This window comes from Ranitomeya variabilis, chromosome 5 (genome assembly GCF_051348905.1).
Source record: "Ranitomeya variabilis isolate aRanVar5 chromosome 5, aRanVar5.hap1, whole genome shotgun sequence".
Taxonomy (NCBI): Eukaryota; Metazoa; Chordata; class Amphibia; order Anura; family Dendrobatidae; genus Ranitomeya; species Ranitomeya variabilis.
The window spans coordinates 652,168,822-652,187,558 of NC_135236.1; the positions used below are offsets into that span (position 1 = coordinate 652,168,822).

The 18,737-nt window shown below is 46.1% G+C and overlaps 2 protein-coding genes across 3 annotated transcripts in view; one reads left to right on the plus strand and one right to left on the minus strand.

Moving 5' to 3' along the window:
• FAM114A2 (family with sequence similarity 114 member A2) overlaps window positions 1-8,765 on the minus strand; it is a 59,227-nt gene extending 50,462 nt beyond the window's left edge. Inside the window, exons 1-2 of the mRNA XM_077266393.1 lie at window positions 8,614-8,765; window positions 6,174-6,397 (exon numbers count right to left, since the gene is read on the minus strand). Coding sequence (XP_077122508.1) covers window positions 6,174-6,386 — 213 coding nt within the window. The 5' untranslated portion in view covers window positions 6,387-6,397; window positions 8,614-8,765. The remainder of the gene's footprint in view (window positions 1-6,173; window positions 6,398-8,613) is intronic.
• On the plus strand, window positions 8,706-17,032 carry MFAP3 (microfibril associated protein 3). Of its 2 annotated transcripts, none has more exons than XM_077266394.1 (3): window positions 8,706-8,826; window positions 11,707-12,127; window positions 12,957-17,032. In XM_077266394.1, exons 2-3 carry the CDS (start codon window positions 11,830-11,832, stop codon window positions 13,712-13,714), a joined length of 1,056 nt encoding a protein of 351 aa, XP_077122509.1. In that variant the 5' UTR covers window positions 8,706-8,826; window positions 11,707-11,829; the 3' UTR covers window positions 13,715-17,032. The 2 variants fall into 2 exon arrangements, with proteins under 2 accessions (XP_077122509.1, XP_077122511.1); XM_077266396.1 differs by having other exon boundaries at window positions 8,805-8,943.
• Window positions 17,033-18,737: the final 1,705 nt, after the last annotated feature.

Here is an 18,737-nt window from a genome sequence, read left to right on the forward strand (position 1 = left end):
AGTTTTGCGTGTGGCGAGTTTTGCATGTGGAGAGTTTTGCGCGTGGCGAGTTTTGAGCGGCGACTTTTGTGTTTCGACTTTTATGTGGCGAGGTTGGTGTATGTGTGGTGAAATGTGCGCTGAGGGTGGTATATGTGTTCGAGCACGTGGTAGTGTGTGGCGCATTTTGTGTGTGTGTTCATATCCCTGTGGTGGTGTGGTGATTATCCCATGTCGGGGCCCCACCTTAGCAACTGTACAGTATATACTCTTTGGCGCCATCGCTCTCATTCTTTAAGTCCCCCTTGTTCACATCTGGCAGCTGTTAATTTGCCTCCAACACTTTTCCTTTCATTTTTTCCCCATTATGTAGATAAGGGCAAAATTGTTTGGTGAATTGGAAAGCGCGGGGTTAAAATTTCACCTCACAACATAGCTTTGACGCTCTCGGGGTCCAGACGTGTGACTGTGCAAAATTTTGTGCCTGTAGCTGCGACGGTTCAGATGCCAATCCCGGACATACACACATTCAGCTTTATATATTAGATATATCTGTGTGTCATCTCCTCCTGTATATAGTATATACCTGTGTGTCATCTCACCTATATATAGTATATATCTGTGTGTCATCTCCTCCTGTATATAGTGTATACCTGTAGGTCATCTCCTCCTATACATAGCATATACCTGTATGTCATCTCCTCCTGTATATAGTATATACCTGTATGTCATCTCCTCCTGTATGTAGTATGTACCTGTATGTCATCTCCTCCTCTACATAGTATATACCTGTGTGTCATCTCTCCTGTATATAGTATATATCTGTGTGTCATCTCCTCCTGTATATAGTATATACCTGTGTATCATCTCCCCTGTAAATAGTATATACCTGTGTGTCATCTCCTCCTGTATATAGTATATATCTGTATGTCATCTCCTCCTGTATTAGACCTCGTTCACACGTTATTTGGTCAGTATTTTTACCTCAGTATTTGTAAGCTAAATTGGCAGCCTGATAAATCCCCAGCCAACAGTAAGCCCACCCCCTGGCAGTATATATTAGCTCACACATACACATAATAGACTGGTCATGTGACTGACAGCTGCCGTATTTCCTATATGGTACATTTGTTGCTCTTGTAGTTTGTCTGCTTATTAATCAGATTTTTATTTTTGAAGGATAATACCAGACTTGTGTGTGTTTTAGGGCGAGTTTCGTGTGTCAAGTTGTGTGTGTTGAGTTGCGTGTGGCGACATGCATGTAGCGATTTTTGTGTGTTGAGTTGCATGTGACAGGTTAGTGTAGCAAGTTGTGTGCAGCAAGTTTTGCGCATGGCGAGTTTTGCGCGTGGCGAGTTTTATGTGTGGTGCCTTTTGAGTATGTGCAAGTTTTGTGTGAGGCAACTTTTGCATGTGTTGCAACTTTTGTGCATGTGGCAATTTTTCCACGTGTGCAAGTTTTGCGTGTGGCGAGTTTTCCATGAGGTGAGTTTTGCACGTGTGGCGAGTTTTGCATGTGGAGAGTTTTGCGCGTGGCAAGTTTTGAGCGGCGACTTTTGTGTTTCGACTTTTATGTGGCGAGGTTGGTGTATGTGTGGTGAAATGTGCGCCGAGGGTGGTATATGTGTTCGAGCACGTGGTAGTGTGTGGCGCATTTTGTGTGTGTGTTCATATCCCCGTGGTGGTGTGGTGATTATCCCATGTCGGGGCCCCACCTTAGCAACTGTACAGTATATACTCTTTGGCGCCATCGCTGTCATTCTTTAAGTCCCCCTTGTTCACATCTGGCAGCTGTTAATTTGCCTCCAACACTTTTCCTTTCGTTTTTTCCCCATTATGTAGATAGGGGCAAAATTGTTTGGTGAATTGGAAAGCACGGGGTTAAAATTTCACCTCACAACATAGCTTTGACGCTCTCGGGGTCCAGACGTGTGACTGTGCAAAATTTTGTGGCTGTAGCTGCGACGGGTCAGATGCCAATCCCGGACACACACACACACACACACACACACACACACACACACACACACACACACACCTTTATATATTAGATATATATATATTAGATATATATATATATATATATATCTAATATATATATATATATATATATATATAAATAAATAATAATCCAGCTGGCTCTTTAATTTAAGCCCTTAAAGGGTTATTCACAACTTGGCCATAAACAGGAGATTTTGGAGGGCAGATTTCCAAGCGTTTCTGATGATCATTTGTCTTTTCAGCACTTCGAACTAAAGTGAGATATCGGTGGAGAAGTGTGCTTGATGAATATTTTGTGGGTCGGAGTGTTTGGAAGGACAGACGTGATTTCCATCATGTCAGTGGAAGCAAAGACCAAGTCAATAAGAGGCATCACTGTCCTGAATTTTCGACTGAGAAAATGGGCATGTAGAACTTTTTCATTCTCCAGACAGCATCAGGAACACAAAAAACAAACTGACAAGAAGGACCTAGGAGGTCAATCTCAAGGATCTACCTGGAGCAGCAAGATGGAGGACTGACTCTCCAAGGCTTCAATCTTTCAGACCCCTGCCAGAGTCACCCACCAGATGGAAGAATAATACCTGGGGCAAGCAGGTTTTACTGATTGTACCATAGGACATGGAGCTGTCCAATGTGGCCAGGAGGCATCTCCAGGACCTTCAGGTAATGACTAGCTCAAGGCTGTGTGTAGGGAGTAGAGAAGAAGGTCTAAGCCTCTATCTGACAGGGCACCACCACTATGATAAAAGTCCCTGCTCTGAGAACGGATCATACCAAGAGGTCTCTCCCTCTATTAACAAAGAACCTGGTGTCTTGGTGCCAAGTATGTCTCCAAAAAAGCCCTTTCGCCAGAGGGTCATCTCAGCGGTCTTGAGGGTAGGATGTAAAGCTGAAAGCCTTGGATGGTTGGTCCGGTGCCAAACATACAGCCTCAAGAAGGCGCCGCTTGCAGGCAGAGGAATGGCAGGGACATCGATACCCTCCACCAATAAATTTAGGTGTTTTAGTTGTATCTGGATAGAGATGAGACACCACAACCCTCAACAAGTTTACAGGGCTCCTGGTGGCGTCCGGATAATGGAAAAGTACCGCTTACTAATATAAAGTGCAATAAAAGGTTTATTGATATAGTTTTTGATGTATCGAGTTTATGTCATCAGCTTTTTATAAGGACACTAAACTCTCCCTATCATTTCATCACAAGGCTGGTTTATGACTCTGTGCCCATTATGGTGACCTTCACCCAGTGCAGCCATGTGATACTGACATCATGGAAGCAGATGACGAAGCTGAAGATTGGACTAGTCACAATCAGCAGAATTAAGCTTTGCAATAAATCTACCTGTACCCTTCTTGTAATTAACCCCTTCCCAGGCACCCACTGTAGACTAATCAACTGGACCCTATGCGGAGTACGATTGCACGGCACCATCCTGCACACTGTGGCATTGGCAAGAAAACCTCACTGCCCCGACTGACCGCACCCATACTGGGACAGGGAACTGAAATGAAAGATGGAAAAAATACATTATAAAACAAATGAAGAAAGAAAATTAAATATAAAAAAAAAAAAAAAGAAAAAGAAAATGCCTGCAAATCTTTGCACAGCTGTGTAGTAACCAAAAGAGCAGCAGTGCAGAAAAAAAAATTCTTGAATACAGACCCAATAATAGCCTAGTGAATCCAGAGTTAGGGACCTATGACAAAAATCTACGTTACCAGTCATTAAGGAGCTAAAACGAATAAAGAAAATAAATTAGGACTTTTTTTTTGCAGTTGTCTATTTTTTTCTAAATAAATGATTATCAGCATCAAGTTTAAATACAGAGTTTTGCAAAGAAAAAAAAAAAAAAAAGGATTATCATATTTTTTTGGACTATAAGACAGTTTTTTTTAGCAAAAACTTAAAAAAAAAAAAAACCTTACCAAAAAGTGTGTGTCTAAACGTCCAGAGGCAGCTTCCTGGAGAAGTAGGCTGACAGTGCCTTTATTGATCACTGAGACGAATACGCTTCCTCCTCCTGCCCAAAACTGATGTATCTGATCAGTGCAGGGCAGGAAAGAAAGCTACCGGGACCAGCACAGAGGTTGTGCATCCTGAGGAGCTGTGTGTGTGTGTATATAGCAGAGCTGTGGGTTCATGCATGAGGAAGAGCAGTGTGTATGTTGAAGAGATGTGTTTATACATAGCAGAGCAGTGTGTGCATGAATGAAAGAGTGCTGTGTGTATGTAGAAGAGCTGTGTGTGCATGCATGAAGGAGTGCTGTGTGTATGTAGAAGAGCAGTGTGTGCATGCATGTAGAAGAGCTGTGTGTGCATGCATGAAGGAGAGCTGTGTGTATGTAGCAGAGCTGTGTGTATGTAGCAGAGCTGTGTGTGCGTAGCAGAGCTGTGTGTGCATATAGCACAGCAGTGTGTGCATGCATGAAGGAGAGCTGTGTGTATGTAGAAGAGCTGTGTGTGCATGCATGAAGGAGTGCTGTGTGTGCATATAGCAGAGCAGTGTGTGCATGCATGAAGGAGTGCTGTGTGTGCATATAGCAGAGCAGTGTGTGCATGCATGAAGGAGAGCTGTGTGTATGTAGCAGAGCTGTGTGTGCATATAGCACAGCAGTGTGTGCATGCATGAAGGAGTGCTGTGTGTATGTAGAAGAGCTGTGTGTGCATGCATGAAGGAGTGCTGTGTGTGTACATAGAGCAGTGTGTGCATGCATGAAGGAGAGCTGTGTGTATGTAGAAGAGCTGTGTGTGCATGCATGAAGGAGTGCTGTGTGTGCATATAGCAGAGCAGTGTGTGCATGCATGAAGGAGAGCTGTGTGTATGTAGAAGAGCTGTGTGTGCATGCATGAAGGAGAGCTGTGTGTATGTAGAAGAGCTGTGTGTGCATGCATGAAGGAGTGCTGTGTGTGCATATAGCAGAGCAGTGTGTGCATGCATGAAGGAGTGCTGTGTGTGCATATAGCAGAGCAGTGTGTGCATGCATGAAGGAGAGCTGTGTGTATGTAGCAGAGCTGTGTGTGCATATAGCAGAGCAGTGTGTGCATGCATGAAGGAGAGATGTGTGTATGTAGAAGAGCTGTGTGTGCATGCATGAAGGAGAGCTGTGTGTATGTAGAAGAGCTGTGTGTGCATGCATGAAGGAGTGCTGTGTGTATGTAGAAGAGCAGTGTGTGCATGCATGAAGGAGTGATGTGTGTATGTAGACGAGCTGTGTGTGCATGCATGAAGGAGAGCTGTGTAGAAGAGCAGTGTGTGCATGCATGAAGGAGAGCTGTGTGTATGTAGCAGAGCTGTGTGTGCATATAGCACAGCAGGTTGTGCATGCATGAAGGAGAGCTGTGTGTATGTAGAAGAGCTGTGTGTGCATGCATGAAGGAGTGCTGTGTGTGCATATAGCAGAGCAGTGTGTGCATGCATGAAGGAGTGCTGTGTGTGCATATAGCAGAGCAGTGTGTGCATGCATGAAGGAGAGCTGTGTGTATGTAGCAGAGCTGTGTGTGCATATAGCACAGCAGTGTGTGCATGCATGAAGGAGAGCTGTGTGTATGTAGCACAGCAGTGTGTGCATGCATGAAGGAGAGCTGTGTGTATGTAGAAGAGCTGTGTGTGCATGCATGAAGGAGTGCTGTGTGTACAAGTGTGAGCAGCTGCAGAGACTCATAGCTGAACCCAGGGAAGGTGAGCACAGTTTATTTAAAAAAAATAAATAACTTCAGCCAGGGAGAAGGGTTCTCCAAAACCGCAAAACCCCTTTAAGGAGATATAATAATGTGAGCCTAAAACATAAAGCAAAAAAAAAAGCCTAGGCCTCATTCAGACAACCGATTTTTTCGAGTATGAGAAAATCGGACCAATTATTCTGATCGGATCAGACTGTGCTATGGCTGTCATCAGATTTTTTGTCATACATGGAGAAATTGTTAGGAAAAAAAAAAAAGTCTCCACCTTCCCTATTCTGACAGCTTGTGAGCATTTGAATGTCATCTGAGTGCGGTCAGATTTAATCACAGACCCATTAATTAGTATTCCTGATCCCAGATCAAAATCAGATACGTCTCCGATATTTTCTGCGGACCATTTGGTCCTGGGTAAAAAAAATAGGAAATTTGAACAGCCCCATAGAATATCATGCTAAAATAGGGAGTGTGAATGCGGCCTTACACCGGCGACATCTTGCCCATTCCTCACCTGCTCCGGCTGGTCGGGGGTCCGGCTCTCCTCCTCCTCCTCGGCGGACACACTGTTAGATTTGGCCTCAGGACGTTTGCGAGTTATGGCCACCGGTTCGGAGGCGGCTCGTCCTTCCTCAGGGCTATTACTTTCTGTAGGAGCTGCGCTTTCTTCCTGCTCCGGGGGCTGCCCCGTTCCCCCCGTGCACTCACTGCTCTCTTTCTCAGACATTATTAAAACATCTAGAACAGAAACAGAAAAGTACGTCCAAATATGAGAAATAGTCAGAGAGCGGTGGCTTACACGTGCGGTGGTCACCGATGCTCCAACGATCCCGACCAGCCTCAGTGCTTACAAGCTCTATACAGAAGAGCTTGTAAGCACTCAGCCATCCGTGCTAGCCTTCTCCTGGAAGGTAATGATTAGCGGACGTGCTCGGATTAGGTGTTATCTCAGCATGCTCGGGTGCTGACAGAGTGTCTTCGGTGTGCTCGGATTAGGTGTTATCTCAGCATGCTCGGGTGCTGACCGAGTGTCTTCGGTGTGCTCGAGGTGTTATCTGAGCATGCTCGGGTGCTGACCGAGTGTCTTTGGTGTGCTCGAGGTGTTATCTCAGCATGCTCGGGTGCTGACCGAGTGTCTTCGGTGTGCTCGAGGTGTTATCTGAGCATGCTCGGGTGCTGACCGAGTGTCTTCGGTGTGCTCGAGGTGTTATCTGAGCATGCTCGGGTGCTGACCGAGTGTCTTCGGTGTGCTCGAGGTGTTATCTCAGCATGCTCGGGTGCTGACCGAGTGTCTTTGGTGTGCTCGAGGTGTTATCTCAGCATGCTCGGGTGCTCACCGAGTGTCTTTGGTGTGCTCGAGGTGTTATCTCAGCATGCTCGGGTGCTGACCGAGTGTCTTCGGTGTGCTCGAGGTGTTATCTGAGCATGCTCGGGTGCTGACCGAGTGTCTTTGGTGTGCTCGAGGTGTTATCTCAGCATGCTCGGGTGCTGACCGAGTGTCTTCGGTGTGCTCGAGGTGTTATCTCAGCATGCTCGGGTGCTGACCGAGTGTCTTTGGTGTGCTCGGATTAGGTGTTATCTCAGCATGCTCGGGTGCTGACCGAGTGTCTTTGGTGTGCTCGGATTAGGTGTTATCTGAGCATGCTCGGGTGCTGACAGAGTGTCTTCGGTGTGCTCGAGGTGTTATCTCAGCATGCTCGGGTGCTGACCGAGTGTCTTTGGTGTGCTCGGATTAGGTGTTATCTCAGCATGCTCGGGTGCTGACCGAGTGTCTTCGGTGTGCTCGAGGTGTTATCTCAGCATGCTCGGGTGCTGACCGAGTGTCTTCGGTGTGCTCGAGGTGTTATCTCAGCATGCTCGGGTGCTGACTGAGTGTCTTCGGTGTGCTCGGATTAGGTGTTATCTCAGCATGCTCGGGTGCTGACTGAGTGTCTTCGGTGTGCTCGGATTAGGTGTTATCTCAGCATGCTCGGGTGCTGACTGAGTGTCTTCGGTGTGCTCGGATTAGGTGTTATCTCAGCATGCTCGGGTGCTGACTGAGTGTCTTTGGTGTGCTCGGATTAGGTGTTATCTCAGCATGCTCGGGTGCTGACTGAGTGTCTTTGGTGTGCTCGGATTAGGTGTTATCTCAGCATGCTCGGGTGCTGACTGAGTGTCTTTGGTGTGCTCGGATTAGGTGTTATCTCAGCATGCTCTGGTGCTGACTGAGTGTCTTTGGTGTGCTCGGATTAGGTGTTATCTCAGCATGCTCGGGTGCTGACCGAGTGTCTTCGGTGTGCTCGGATTAGGTGTTATCTCAGCATGCTCGGGTGCTGACTGAGTGTCTTTGGTGTGCTCGGATTAGGTGTTATCTCAGCATGCTCGGGTGCTGACCGAGTGTCTTTGGTGTGCTCGGATTAGGTGTTATCTCAGCATGCTCGGGTGCTGACCGAGTGTCTTCGGTGTGCTCGGATTAGGTGTTATCTCAGCATGCTCGGGTGCTGACCGAGTGTCTTTGGTGTGCTCGAGGTGTTATCTCAGCATGCTCGGGTGCTGACCGAGTGTCTTCGGTGTGCTCGAGGTGTTATCTCAGCATGCTCGGGTGCTGACCGAGTGTCTTTGGTGTGCTCGAGGTGTTATCTCAGCATGCTCGGGTGCTGACCGAGTGTCTCGAGTCCCGGCGGCTCCATGTCTCCCACATATTGGGATCACCTTACAGCCACTCCCTGCATGTGTCTCACAGTGACTGACCGCTCAGCCCTGACAGAAGCCGCCATTATTCGCCCAAAACTCTCAGAAGTGGGGAAACAAACAACTTCCATCACTGTGTAAACAGCAGGACATGCTGGGAGTTGTAGTTGAACATCACAAATTGTATTGAGGCGCTGGAGACAACGACCAGCCGTAAGGGCTATAACTAGCGGCAGGCATGCTGAGCCTTGTAGTCCCCCCCGAGCAGCGGTGAGTGACGTTACCTGTGTGGAGGAGCGGAGTCCCTGCGTGTGACGTCACCGCTGCCCGCAGCTCTCCCGCCACGTCACTCACACCGCTGGGGTCAAGGAAGCAGCGGGGACCCGGAAGTGATCTGTCAGCAGGCCGCGAGGACTTCCGGGTGCCGTCAGTGGGGCGGAGGAGGCTGCTGCAGATGTCGCCGCGGGGAGGACGGGACGTAGAGTCAGGAATGACCGGTAGGCGCTCCGTGTACTTACCCACTGTGTCAGGGGAGAGAGCCGTGTGTCTGCAGCACCCTGCTGTGTCCGCTCGTATAGGAAGCTGGCGGAGCTCTTACCCACTCAGCTCTAGGGGTATGTTGCCATTACTAGAATGTACTGTGGATGCTCTTACCTACTGAGCAGGAACCTTTATCTGATCATTGTCGTATATGGTGCTCTTACCCACTGAGCTCCATGGAACAAGAGCTGTTATCTAGCTGGATACTTGCCCTGCACTACAGGTGCTTTTACCTACACAGCGGGGCTGTCGGTGCTCTTACCTACTGCGGTGTCTTCACAAGTGTCCTGCGTTACAGGTGCTCTTACCTACCACACAGTGTCTTCACAAGTGTCCTGCGTTACAGGTGCTCTTACCTACTGCGGTGTCTTCACAAGTGTCCTGCGTTACATGTGCTCTTACCTACCACACAGTGTCTTCACAAGTGTCCTGCGTTACAGGTGCTCTTACCCAGCTGTACAGTGTCTTCACAAGTGTCCTGCATTACAGGTGCTCTTACCCACCGCACAGTGTCTTCACAAGTGTCCTGCGTTACAGGTGCTCTTACCTACCACACAGTATCTTCACAAGTGTCCTGCGTTACAGGTGCTCTTACCTACCACACAGTGTCTTCACAAGTGTCCTGCGTTACAGGTGCTCTTACCTACCACACAGTGTCTTCACAAGTGTCCTGCGTTACAGGTGCTCTTACCTACCACACAGTGTCTTCACAAGTGTCCTGCGTTACAGGTGCTCTTACCTACCACACAGTGTCTTCACAAGTGTCCTGCGTTACAGGTGCTCTTACCTACCGCACAGTGTCTTCACAAGTGTCCTGCGTTACAGGTGCTCTTACCTACCGCACAGTGTCTTCACAAGTGTCCTGCGTTACAGGTGCTCTTACCCAGCTGTACAGTGTCTTCACAAGTGTCCTGCTTTACAGGTGCTCTTACCCACCGCACAGTGTCTTCACAAGTGTCCTGCGTTACAGGTGCTCTTACCTACCACACAGTATCTTCACAAGTGTCCTGCGTTACAGGTGCTCTTACCCAGCTGTACAGTGTCTTCACAAGTGTCCTGCATTACAGGTGCTCTTACCCACCGCACAGTGTCTTCACAAGTGTCCTGCGTTACAGGTGCTTTTACCTACCACACAGTATCTTCACAAGTGTCCTGCGTTACAGGTGCTCTTACCTACCACACAGTGTCTTCACAAGTGTCCTGCGTTACAGGTGCTCTTACCTACCACACAGTGTCTTCACAAGTGTCCTGCGTTACAGGTGCTCTTACCTACCACACAGTGTCTTCACAAGTGTCCTGCGTTACAGGTGCTCTTACCTACCGCACAGTGTCTTCACAAGTGTCCTGCGTTACAGGTGCTCTTACCTACCGCACAGTGTCTTCACAAGTGTCCTGCGTTACAGGTGCTCTTACCTACCGCACAGTGTCTTCACAAGTGTCCTGCGTTACAGGTGCTCTTACCTACCGCACAGTCTCTTCACAAGTGTCCTGTGTTACAGGTGCTCTTACCTACCGCACAGTCTCTTCACAAGTGTCCTGTGTTACAGGTGCTCTTACCTACCGCACAGTCTCTTCACAAGTGTCCTGCGTTACAGGTGCTCTTACCTACCGCACAGTGTCTTCACAAGTGTCCTGCGTTACAGGTGCTCTTACCTACTCAGCAGCACAGTGAAGTTGCTCTTACCCAGCTGTACAGTGTCTTTACCAGTGTCCTGCAGTATATGTGCTCTTACCTACTGTACAATGTCTTAACAAGTGCCCTGCATTATGTGCTTTTACCCACTGCACAATGTCTTTACACGTGTCCTACATTACACGTGCTCTTACCTTCTACACAGTATATCCACAACTCTCCTGTGTCACAGGTGCTCTTACCTACTCAGCTGCACGATGTAGGTGCTGTTACCCAGCTGTATAATGTCTTTACAACTGTCTTGCATTACATGTGACTTTGGCTGTTTCGGCAAGAATCTTCAGCTAATCATTGTCTAATCTAGTACTCTTGCCCACTTAGCTCTATGGTGCCGGAGCTCTTATCTAGCAGGGCAGTTGTTCTTACCTGCTCAGCTGCACAGTGTAGGCAGTCTTCCTTCTTGGGCAGAAGCGCTTAGTCAGCTGATCAGTGTCTCCAATGGTGCTCTTATGCACTCAGCTTTCTAGTACCGGTGCTCTTATGCACTCAGCATTCTAGTACCGGTGCTCTTATGCACTCAGCTTTCTAGTACCGGTGCTCTTATGCACTCAGCTTTCTAGTACCGGTGCTCTTATGCACTCAGCATTCTAGTACCTGTGCTCTTATGCACTCAGCTTTCTAGTACCGGTGCTCTTATGCACTCAGCATTCTAGTGCCGGTGCTCTAGCTGCATGGCGTCATTATAAGTGTTGTACATGGTAATCATTACAGATGTCCTTACCTATCACATATTAGGAAAAACATGGACTTCTCTGGAATAAGACATCGGATCGCAGATATCAAGGTATCATTTTATTCGGCTTCCTATGATCTACATGCCCATATAGACGGCTCAGGGGGGTTGATCCTACTGATAGATTCCCTTTGACACTATTGGGAGAAATGGAATCGCTCCCTTTAAGAAGACATTGCCTTTAGGTGTAATTCTTTTATAGCCTGTAATTTGGGCAATGATCGTTCTCATTTCTATATTTCGAGAGGTATTTGAGCAGGTTGCAGAGAATAACAATGGGAGCGCTGAGTGTGGGCTGTCGGGTGGAATGAGGCTGAACCTGTTTTTTTGCTGTAGCTACGTGTGTACGGTGCCCTGTACAGTGTCTCCCCTGAGGTCACAGAATAACCGGTCTTGTTTTGTCTCTTTCAGGCATGATCTCGGCTACGGGAAGGTGGTGGAGACCAGGCTGCAGCTTGTAGCCACCGATGACAGATCTGCTGGAGTCTCCCATGTCCGAACCTCTTACCCCGGAGTATACAGCTGTATGATCAGATGGAACAGCCCATGTCTTTTCTCTCTTCTCTGCCCCTCTTCTTCCTTATCCTCTGCAGCAATCGGGCAGGATTGCTTTCCAATGCCCAAACCTTACCCAATACCACTCACCAGCTGAGCCTCCACAATGCCTCCGTACATGCCCATTTGCAGATCTCTGCCAACTCTCCTGCCCACAGAGACCAGATCGCCAAGGAGGGCAGCAGCACCGTGATAGAGTGCAACCTCAATGCCAGTCAGAATGGGGACGTGGTGTGGTTTAATTCCAAAGGGCATCATCTGGGAGAGGTGGAAGGAGGTAAGATGGCCGTGGCGAGAGGTTGCCTCAGCTGGTGGCAAAAACTGAGGGCTGATTCATCAAGCCTGGCATTTTATGCTCCAGTCTCGATCTGGAGGAACATGCACCAATTCTATCCTTGGCCTGTTGTGCGCCAGGGTCAAAACGAATCTAAATTTTGTCGGGGCCCGCTCAGCCCCATCTTTAGCTGTGCTCTGCCCACTTTTGAAAAAGTTGGTGAAGCTGGTGTAGAAAAACTCCAAAAATCTCTAAGTTTTTGTGCAAGACTTTTTAAACAGTCACGTGCCAAGTTTCGTTCACAAACTGATGAATCGTCCCTGAAACTTTTATTTTTTGAGTGAAGCTTGAACCCAGATTTTAATGAGTAACGTGAACATGAGGAGATCCTCTGCTGATACCTACGGGAGTCACACAGGGGTCTGCAGTACAGGACATAACTCCTCCTATCTGCAGTTATTTCCAAGAGTTACCCTTTAAGGTGAAAGCATATTTCCATATTTTGGAACCCTTAGCGATCAGCTGGGATCTGTCGGAGAACCTGGCAGTAAGTGTGTAGTTTCCCTGTAGTGCCCCCACAGGGGATGCCAAGTATCGCACAGGGCCTATTCAAATCAATGACTGCCTGTGCAATGCCGGAGACCACGGGTCCTCCAGAGACCCCAGACTCTTTGTTAACATTATGGCCAAGGAAGAAGAGTTTAGGATTTATGAAAGTGGGAAAAATCGTTTGTTTTTATTATTTCCCCTCAGTTATGATATTTTAGTCAAGTTACTGAATATTTTGTGACTTTTTAACTCTTTTAGTTTTCTGATTTTCTGTTTCTTGCAGGAGGTAAATGGTTGATCTCCTCCACCGGAGCACTTAATATCACCAGCGTCACATTTGCTGACCGAGGGAGGTACACGTGTATGTGTCCGGTTGGGAACACCACGTCCTATTATACCGTTACCCTCCGTGTGACTTTTACCTCCGGAGACATGGGCATTTATTACGTGATCGTCTGCTTGGTGACCTTCACCATCACCCTCATCTTGAACATCACCCGACTCTGCATGATGAGCAGCCACCTACGAAAGACCGAGAAAGCCATCAATGAGTTCTTCCGTACAGAAGGGGCCGAGAAGCTTCAGAAAGCCTTCGAGATCGCAAAACGGATCCCAATCATCACTTCGGCTAAAACCTTGGAGCTGGCCAAGGTGACCCAGTTCAAGACCATGGAGTTTGCTCGTTACATAGAGGAACTGGCTAGAAGTATCCCCTTGCCACCGCTCATCTTCAACTGCAGGGCTTTCATGGAAGAAATGTTCGAAGCCGTACGGCTGGATGACCCGGACCAGGTTGAAAAAGATCACGTAGCTGGGATCTACACCATCAGTCCAGGGATGAACCGGAGTGGATCTCCTGCGGGTGACTCTGAGGACAGCTCCTTGCAAGGGCAGGAGATAGCAGTCAACGTGTCGGTTCATCCCCAGTGCGAGACTCAGAGCATTAACACCAACCACTCCCAGGAGGGCACTCAATCAGTCGCCCTGGAGGAGGTTATTACTGTAGTGGATGAGGACCTTCCACCCGAAGCCACCGCGTGACCACCCAAGCTCGTGATGAACCCGAAGACCTGTTACAGATAGTGTGAACTTTTCCATCCCACCTCATTCCTTCCAGTATATTAAGGAGCTGTGCCAAGCCGCGTCATTACAGATTATATTATAGTAGGGTATCCCTACTTGTAGCGTTGACTATATATTGTTCTCCAAAACAGCGCTACTCTTGTCTGAAGGCTGTTTCTAGTATTGCACCTCATCCCCATTCAAGTGAATGGGATTGAGCTACGGATACAACCCACCTGTTTGTAGAAGAAGGCAGCCATTTTTTTTTTCTAAGCCTATAAGTAAATGGCCGGCTATGTCTGGTAGTTTTTTTTTTTCTTCGCATGATGTTTCTCAGTTATTGTGCTCACCTGGATATAGTAGAACTCTATTTTTAATACCTTTTTTTTTTTCTAAAGGGATTTCCACCTGCCCAACTTGACATTGACCATGGAGAGAAGCAGCCGCACACCGGACCGTATAACTGAAGAGAGAGAGTAATTACCTATTAACAGGATAGAGGATAAATATATTATTTCTGGGGGTTTGACCTCTGGGATCCCCACTGATCACTAGAGAGAGGTATGAATGGAGGAGTACTGAGCATGCGTGACCATCAATGGCTATAGGATTGGTGGTCGCACATGCTCTCTACTTGCACAGGGATCTTTGGGCTCCCTATTCTCAGGATCGTTGGGTGTCTCTGCAGCCAGGACCCCTAAAAATCATAAACTTGTCATCTATTCTGTAAACCGCCCCCTTAATTGGACTTGGCAGGTGGTTGCCGTTCACCGTGCAGCAGTTTCTCTCCATACCGGATGTTAGACCAAGAGGGAGAATAAGGCTGGACAACCCCTGTTACAGCGGAAATGGGTAAAGGGGTTTCTCCATTTTCTGAAATGGGTAAAATTGCAAAGTGCTTGTTAAAATGATGTACCTCTTATTAAATTCCTCTCCCATTATGAAGAATGGAGGGACTCCTATCTATCTATCTATCTATCTATCTATCTATCTATCTATCTATCTATCTATCTATCTATCTATCTATCTATCTATCGTACTGCTCATTGCCACGGTTACCAGCCGCCACTATGTTCTTAGCAGTGGCTGATCTCCTAGGCAAGGTGCTGCCTCTGATTGCAGCATGGGAGAGCGCACTGTCAATCATCAGGAGCGCACCACTCCTGGCAAGCAAGAAGCAGGGGAGCAGTGCGCTCCTGAATATAGAAGATACATTAAATCTTTAGTTCAAGTTTGCAAATACTTTTGTTTATTGATCGTGTGGTGGATTGAGTTCCATCCAATGTCCATGCCCATCCCAAGCTGCCTGCAAATGTTACTGGCTCCTTATAGTAGACACGGGTTACAAAGTCTTCACAGTCAGTAATGTAACCTTGAAGTTTAACATTTGAGTTCCCACAGCCCTCATCCATGGAGGGAGCTCATTTTAAGAACACCGCCATGAATAAACGATTGGATCTAAATGTCCTCCAAGATCAACTTCTCCCAACAATCATTCCCATTGAGAACCCTGTGGTCAATCCTCAAAAAGCGTCGGGGACTAACAAAAACACAGAAATTGTCATAAACTCCATGCGTAGTCTTACCCTGATTAGTAGTGATGAACGAATGTACTGGGATAAGGTGTTATCTGAGCATGCTCGGGTGCTAACGGAGTGTCTTCGGTGTGCTCGAATAATATGTTTGAGTCCCCGCGGCTCTTCCGACAACCGCAACACATGCAGGGATTGCCTGTTTGTTAGACAATCCTTGCTTCTGTTGTGACTGTCGAACAGCTGTGAGACATGCAGCCGCGGGGACTCGAACATTGTCTTTGGCGTGTCAGTTAGCACTCAAGCATTCTCCGATAACGCCTTATCCGAGCACGTTCGCTCATCACCACTGATTAGATAAGAATGGGCGGTCATTAGTCACGATCAGGCCCAGGAGCTTATATCAAGTTGCCAGGACGGAGGGCAGAAGTCATGAAAAATAAGGAGTCTTTGCATAAAGACCGGTCCAGCTTTAGCGATGTGCAGATCCTTGTGGCTTCGTCTTTCACCCTGCACTGATCAGCGTCAGGCGGGTAGAGAGATCTGCGTCGCTGCATAGTTCTCGTAGTGATCAGGTAGGCTATTGTGTCCGTGTTCTCTCTTCCTCCAGACTATAAAATGCAAACTCTCTAGCAAGATTTTTTACCTTGCTTAAAAGTGTGTCTTCTAGTCCAAAATTTACAGTATATGATTCCATGGCTGAAAACCACACCATACTTACTAATGAGAGAGGTAGATGCCCTGGCTGCAGGGCCTGACATAACATTGATCGGCATCATGTGGGAAAAATGTTTATAATCCTGAAATATGAAATAACTTTCACCATTTTTTTTTTTCATGAAAAATTTAAATTTTCCTTGAAGTTCTGTTGTCATGGTAGATTATTTACTTCCTACATATATCCATCGGGTTATACAAGGGGAAAAAATAACACCACCGTATGCCCCTGAGGTCTTACTATGTCTCTGAGGGAAATATATAAAAATGCATGCTCAGCCCACCATGCAATCGGATCATTTACCGGGAATTTCCTTACTTTATCATAGCCTATAGAGCACCAACATATTCCGCAGCGTTGTACCCAAATTGTCACTGTTACTGTCACTGGTGGAACCACAATATGTTTTTGGGGAGAAATGCACTGCCAGACTCAAGGCGGCTGCTTAACCATGACAACAAAGCATTGAGCATGCTGAATATCCATTTTTCTTTTATTCTCCTTTCCCCTTATATTTGCCATTAAATGCATGAATTGTGGTCTACAAATCATTTTTGCAATTGGTTCGTATTAATGACGTTATACCGTTTGGCTTTTATCGTCTGTCTTCTTTAATGAGTTAACTGGAAATCCATCAGTGAGCTCAATGTGATGGGAACTCTTCTATCTGTCACTGTGATGAGCAAAAATGAAAATGTCCTGGAAACCTTTAACATTTCATGTATTTGTTAGGCTTGTGCCTCGTATCTGATCACAATATTACACCTGTAGGGTTTGTTTGTTTTTTTTTTTTTAAATCAGTCGATCTTCTTACCTGGCGATATGAAGGGTGTTTTTTTTTTGGTTGTTGTTTTTTTTCCAGTATTACTATGTATTTTCTATGTATGTCTTGTATTCTGTTCTGTTGACCAACAATCTTGTATCGCACCATTCCTGATGAATCTTGTATTATCTCTGATCGAATCATTCTTGTGTTGTTGTTTTGTTTTTTGTTGTTGTTTTGGGAAATTTAGAAATGAAATGATTAAAAGAAAACAAAAATCTTTGGATATTTCATCTTTCTTTAAGCGTCGTAAGGGCCTTTGTGTAAATTACGGCTCCGTATAACCTAAGAGTAGCTTTTATAAGGCAAATTAATAGATTAATAATAATAATTATTATTATTATTAATTATAGAATATATTATTCTATCTCCATGGTAACAGACTACAAAACAATCCTCTGTAGTCGTTCTCTTCCTTCCATGTGTCCACTAAGTTTTGTTAATGTCTGCAAACATAACAAGGAGTTAGGAGCCAGATCTGACTACACAGGAACGGTTTGTAGTCTGTTACCGTGGAGACACACACCTGCGTAGAATACAGAACACTAGAAGATTTTTTTAAAATTTTGCCGCTAACTAAAGTGCATTGGAGCAGGATAATAAATGGATGCAAAGGTGGAGTCAAATAAATGATCATCTGAGCACCACAGATCTGTCTCTTAAAGGGGTTTTCCATGTAAAAAATAAGTGGACCCCAAATGCTTTTATAAATAGAGCAAGTCTCATCTAGTCCAGCTCTGTCTTTTTTCCCGCTGCTCCGGTCTCTGCATGTTGGTGGGGTTAGGCGATCTTTACATACTGTGAATCGCAGGTCTTACATTTAGTCTGTGTTTTGTTCCTCATATTAAATGGACTTTGTTTCCATTGGCGCTGAAGAGGTCTGCAAAATGAAAGATGTTTGCAGGTCTTCCCTGACCTTAGGAGTTGAATAGGAGCGACTTGTAACGTATGGACCCTGCAGCCCCGCTCCAGGTCTATGGTGCTGGAAGTAGGAACACATCTAAAAATTATCTACTATCCAGTGGATAATTTTTGCAGACTATAATTACCCCTTTAAGTTAATTGCATTATGTCTATACCACAGATGTAGGGTCTGTTCTCCAGTTCTCCCACTAGAGGGCACTATTCCTATGGTAATATATTATACTTAATCTCCATAACACACGACAATTATCCATCTATGATGACAGCCAACAATCTGCTTGTTTTCATAGAAGATCACAGCAGAAAATGTGTTCTCCATCTCTGGGCTCATGTGCAGTAATAATAGTGGAGAGATTTAACCAAATATATGAATGTCACTCCTTAAAGGGAAACTCACTAGATTCCTGCTCTCCAGGCAAAATACATGCAGGGACTGGCTGTTTGTTAGGAAGTCCCTGCATGTGTTGCGACTATCGAACATCCGGGAGACATGCAGTTGCGGGGACTCGGTTTGCCCCTTATCCGATCACGTTCGCTCATCACTTTTACGGACCTGTCAATCAACTGGAGCAGTCCTCTGATTCATGCTGACTATTTAAGGGGCAAGGTGCCATTCTCTACATGATAAAAAAAAAAAAATCAGACATGCCTTCAATTAAAGGGATTCTCCAGAAATAGACCAAAAAATACATAAATACACATAATATTGTGAAAAAGAAAGGTGGCACTCGCCATCCCTTAAAAACTCCTTTATTAAACGAAAGTTAAAACATGGATGCAGGAGAAATTGAACACATGATGGACGACGGCCGTTTTGCTCCTTCCTGCGCTTCAATAGATCCTGGAATGTAACAGGACATTGAGGCGGATATATGATATATGGTGCCAGAATCTTTACCATTTCCTCTACATATAATAAACTAGCACCCTTTAGTGGCTTTCATGTGGCACTAAAGGGTGTTTAGCCTTACTAAACCTACTAAATAACTTTTTTTCTTTTTTAAA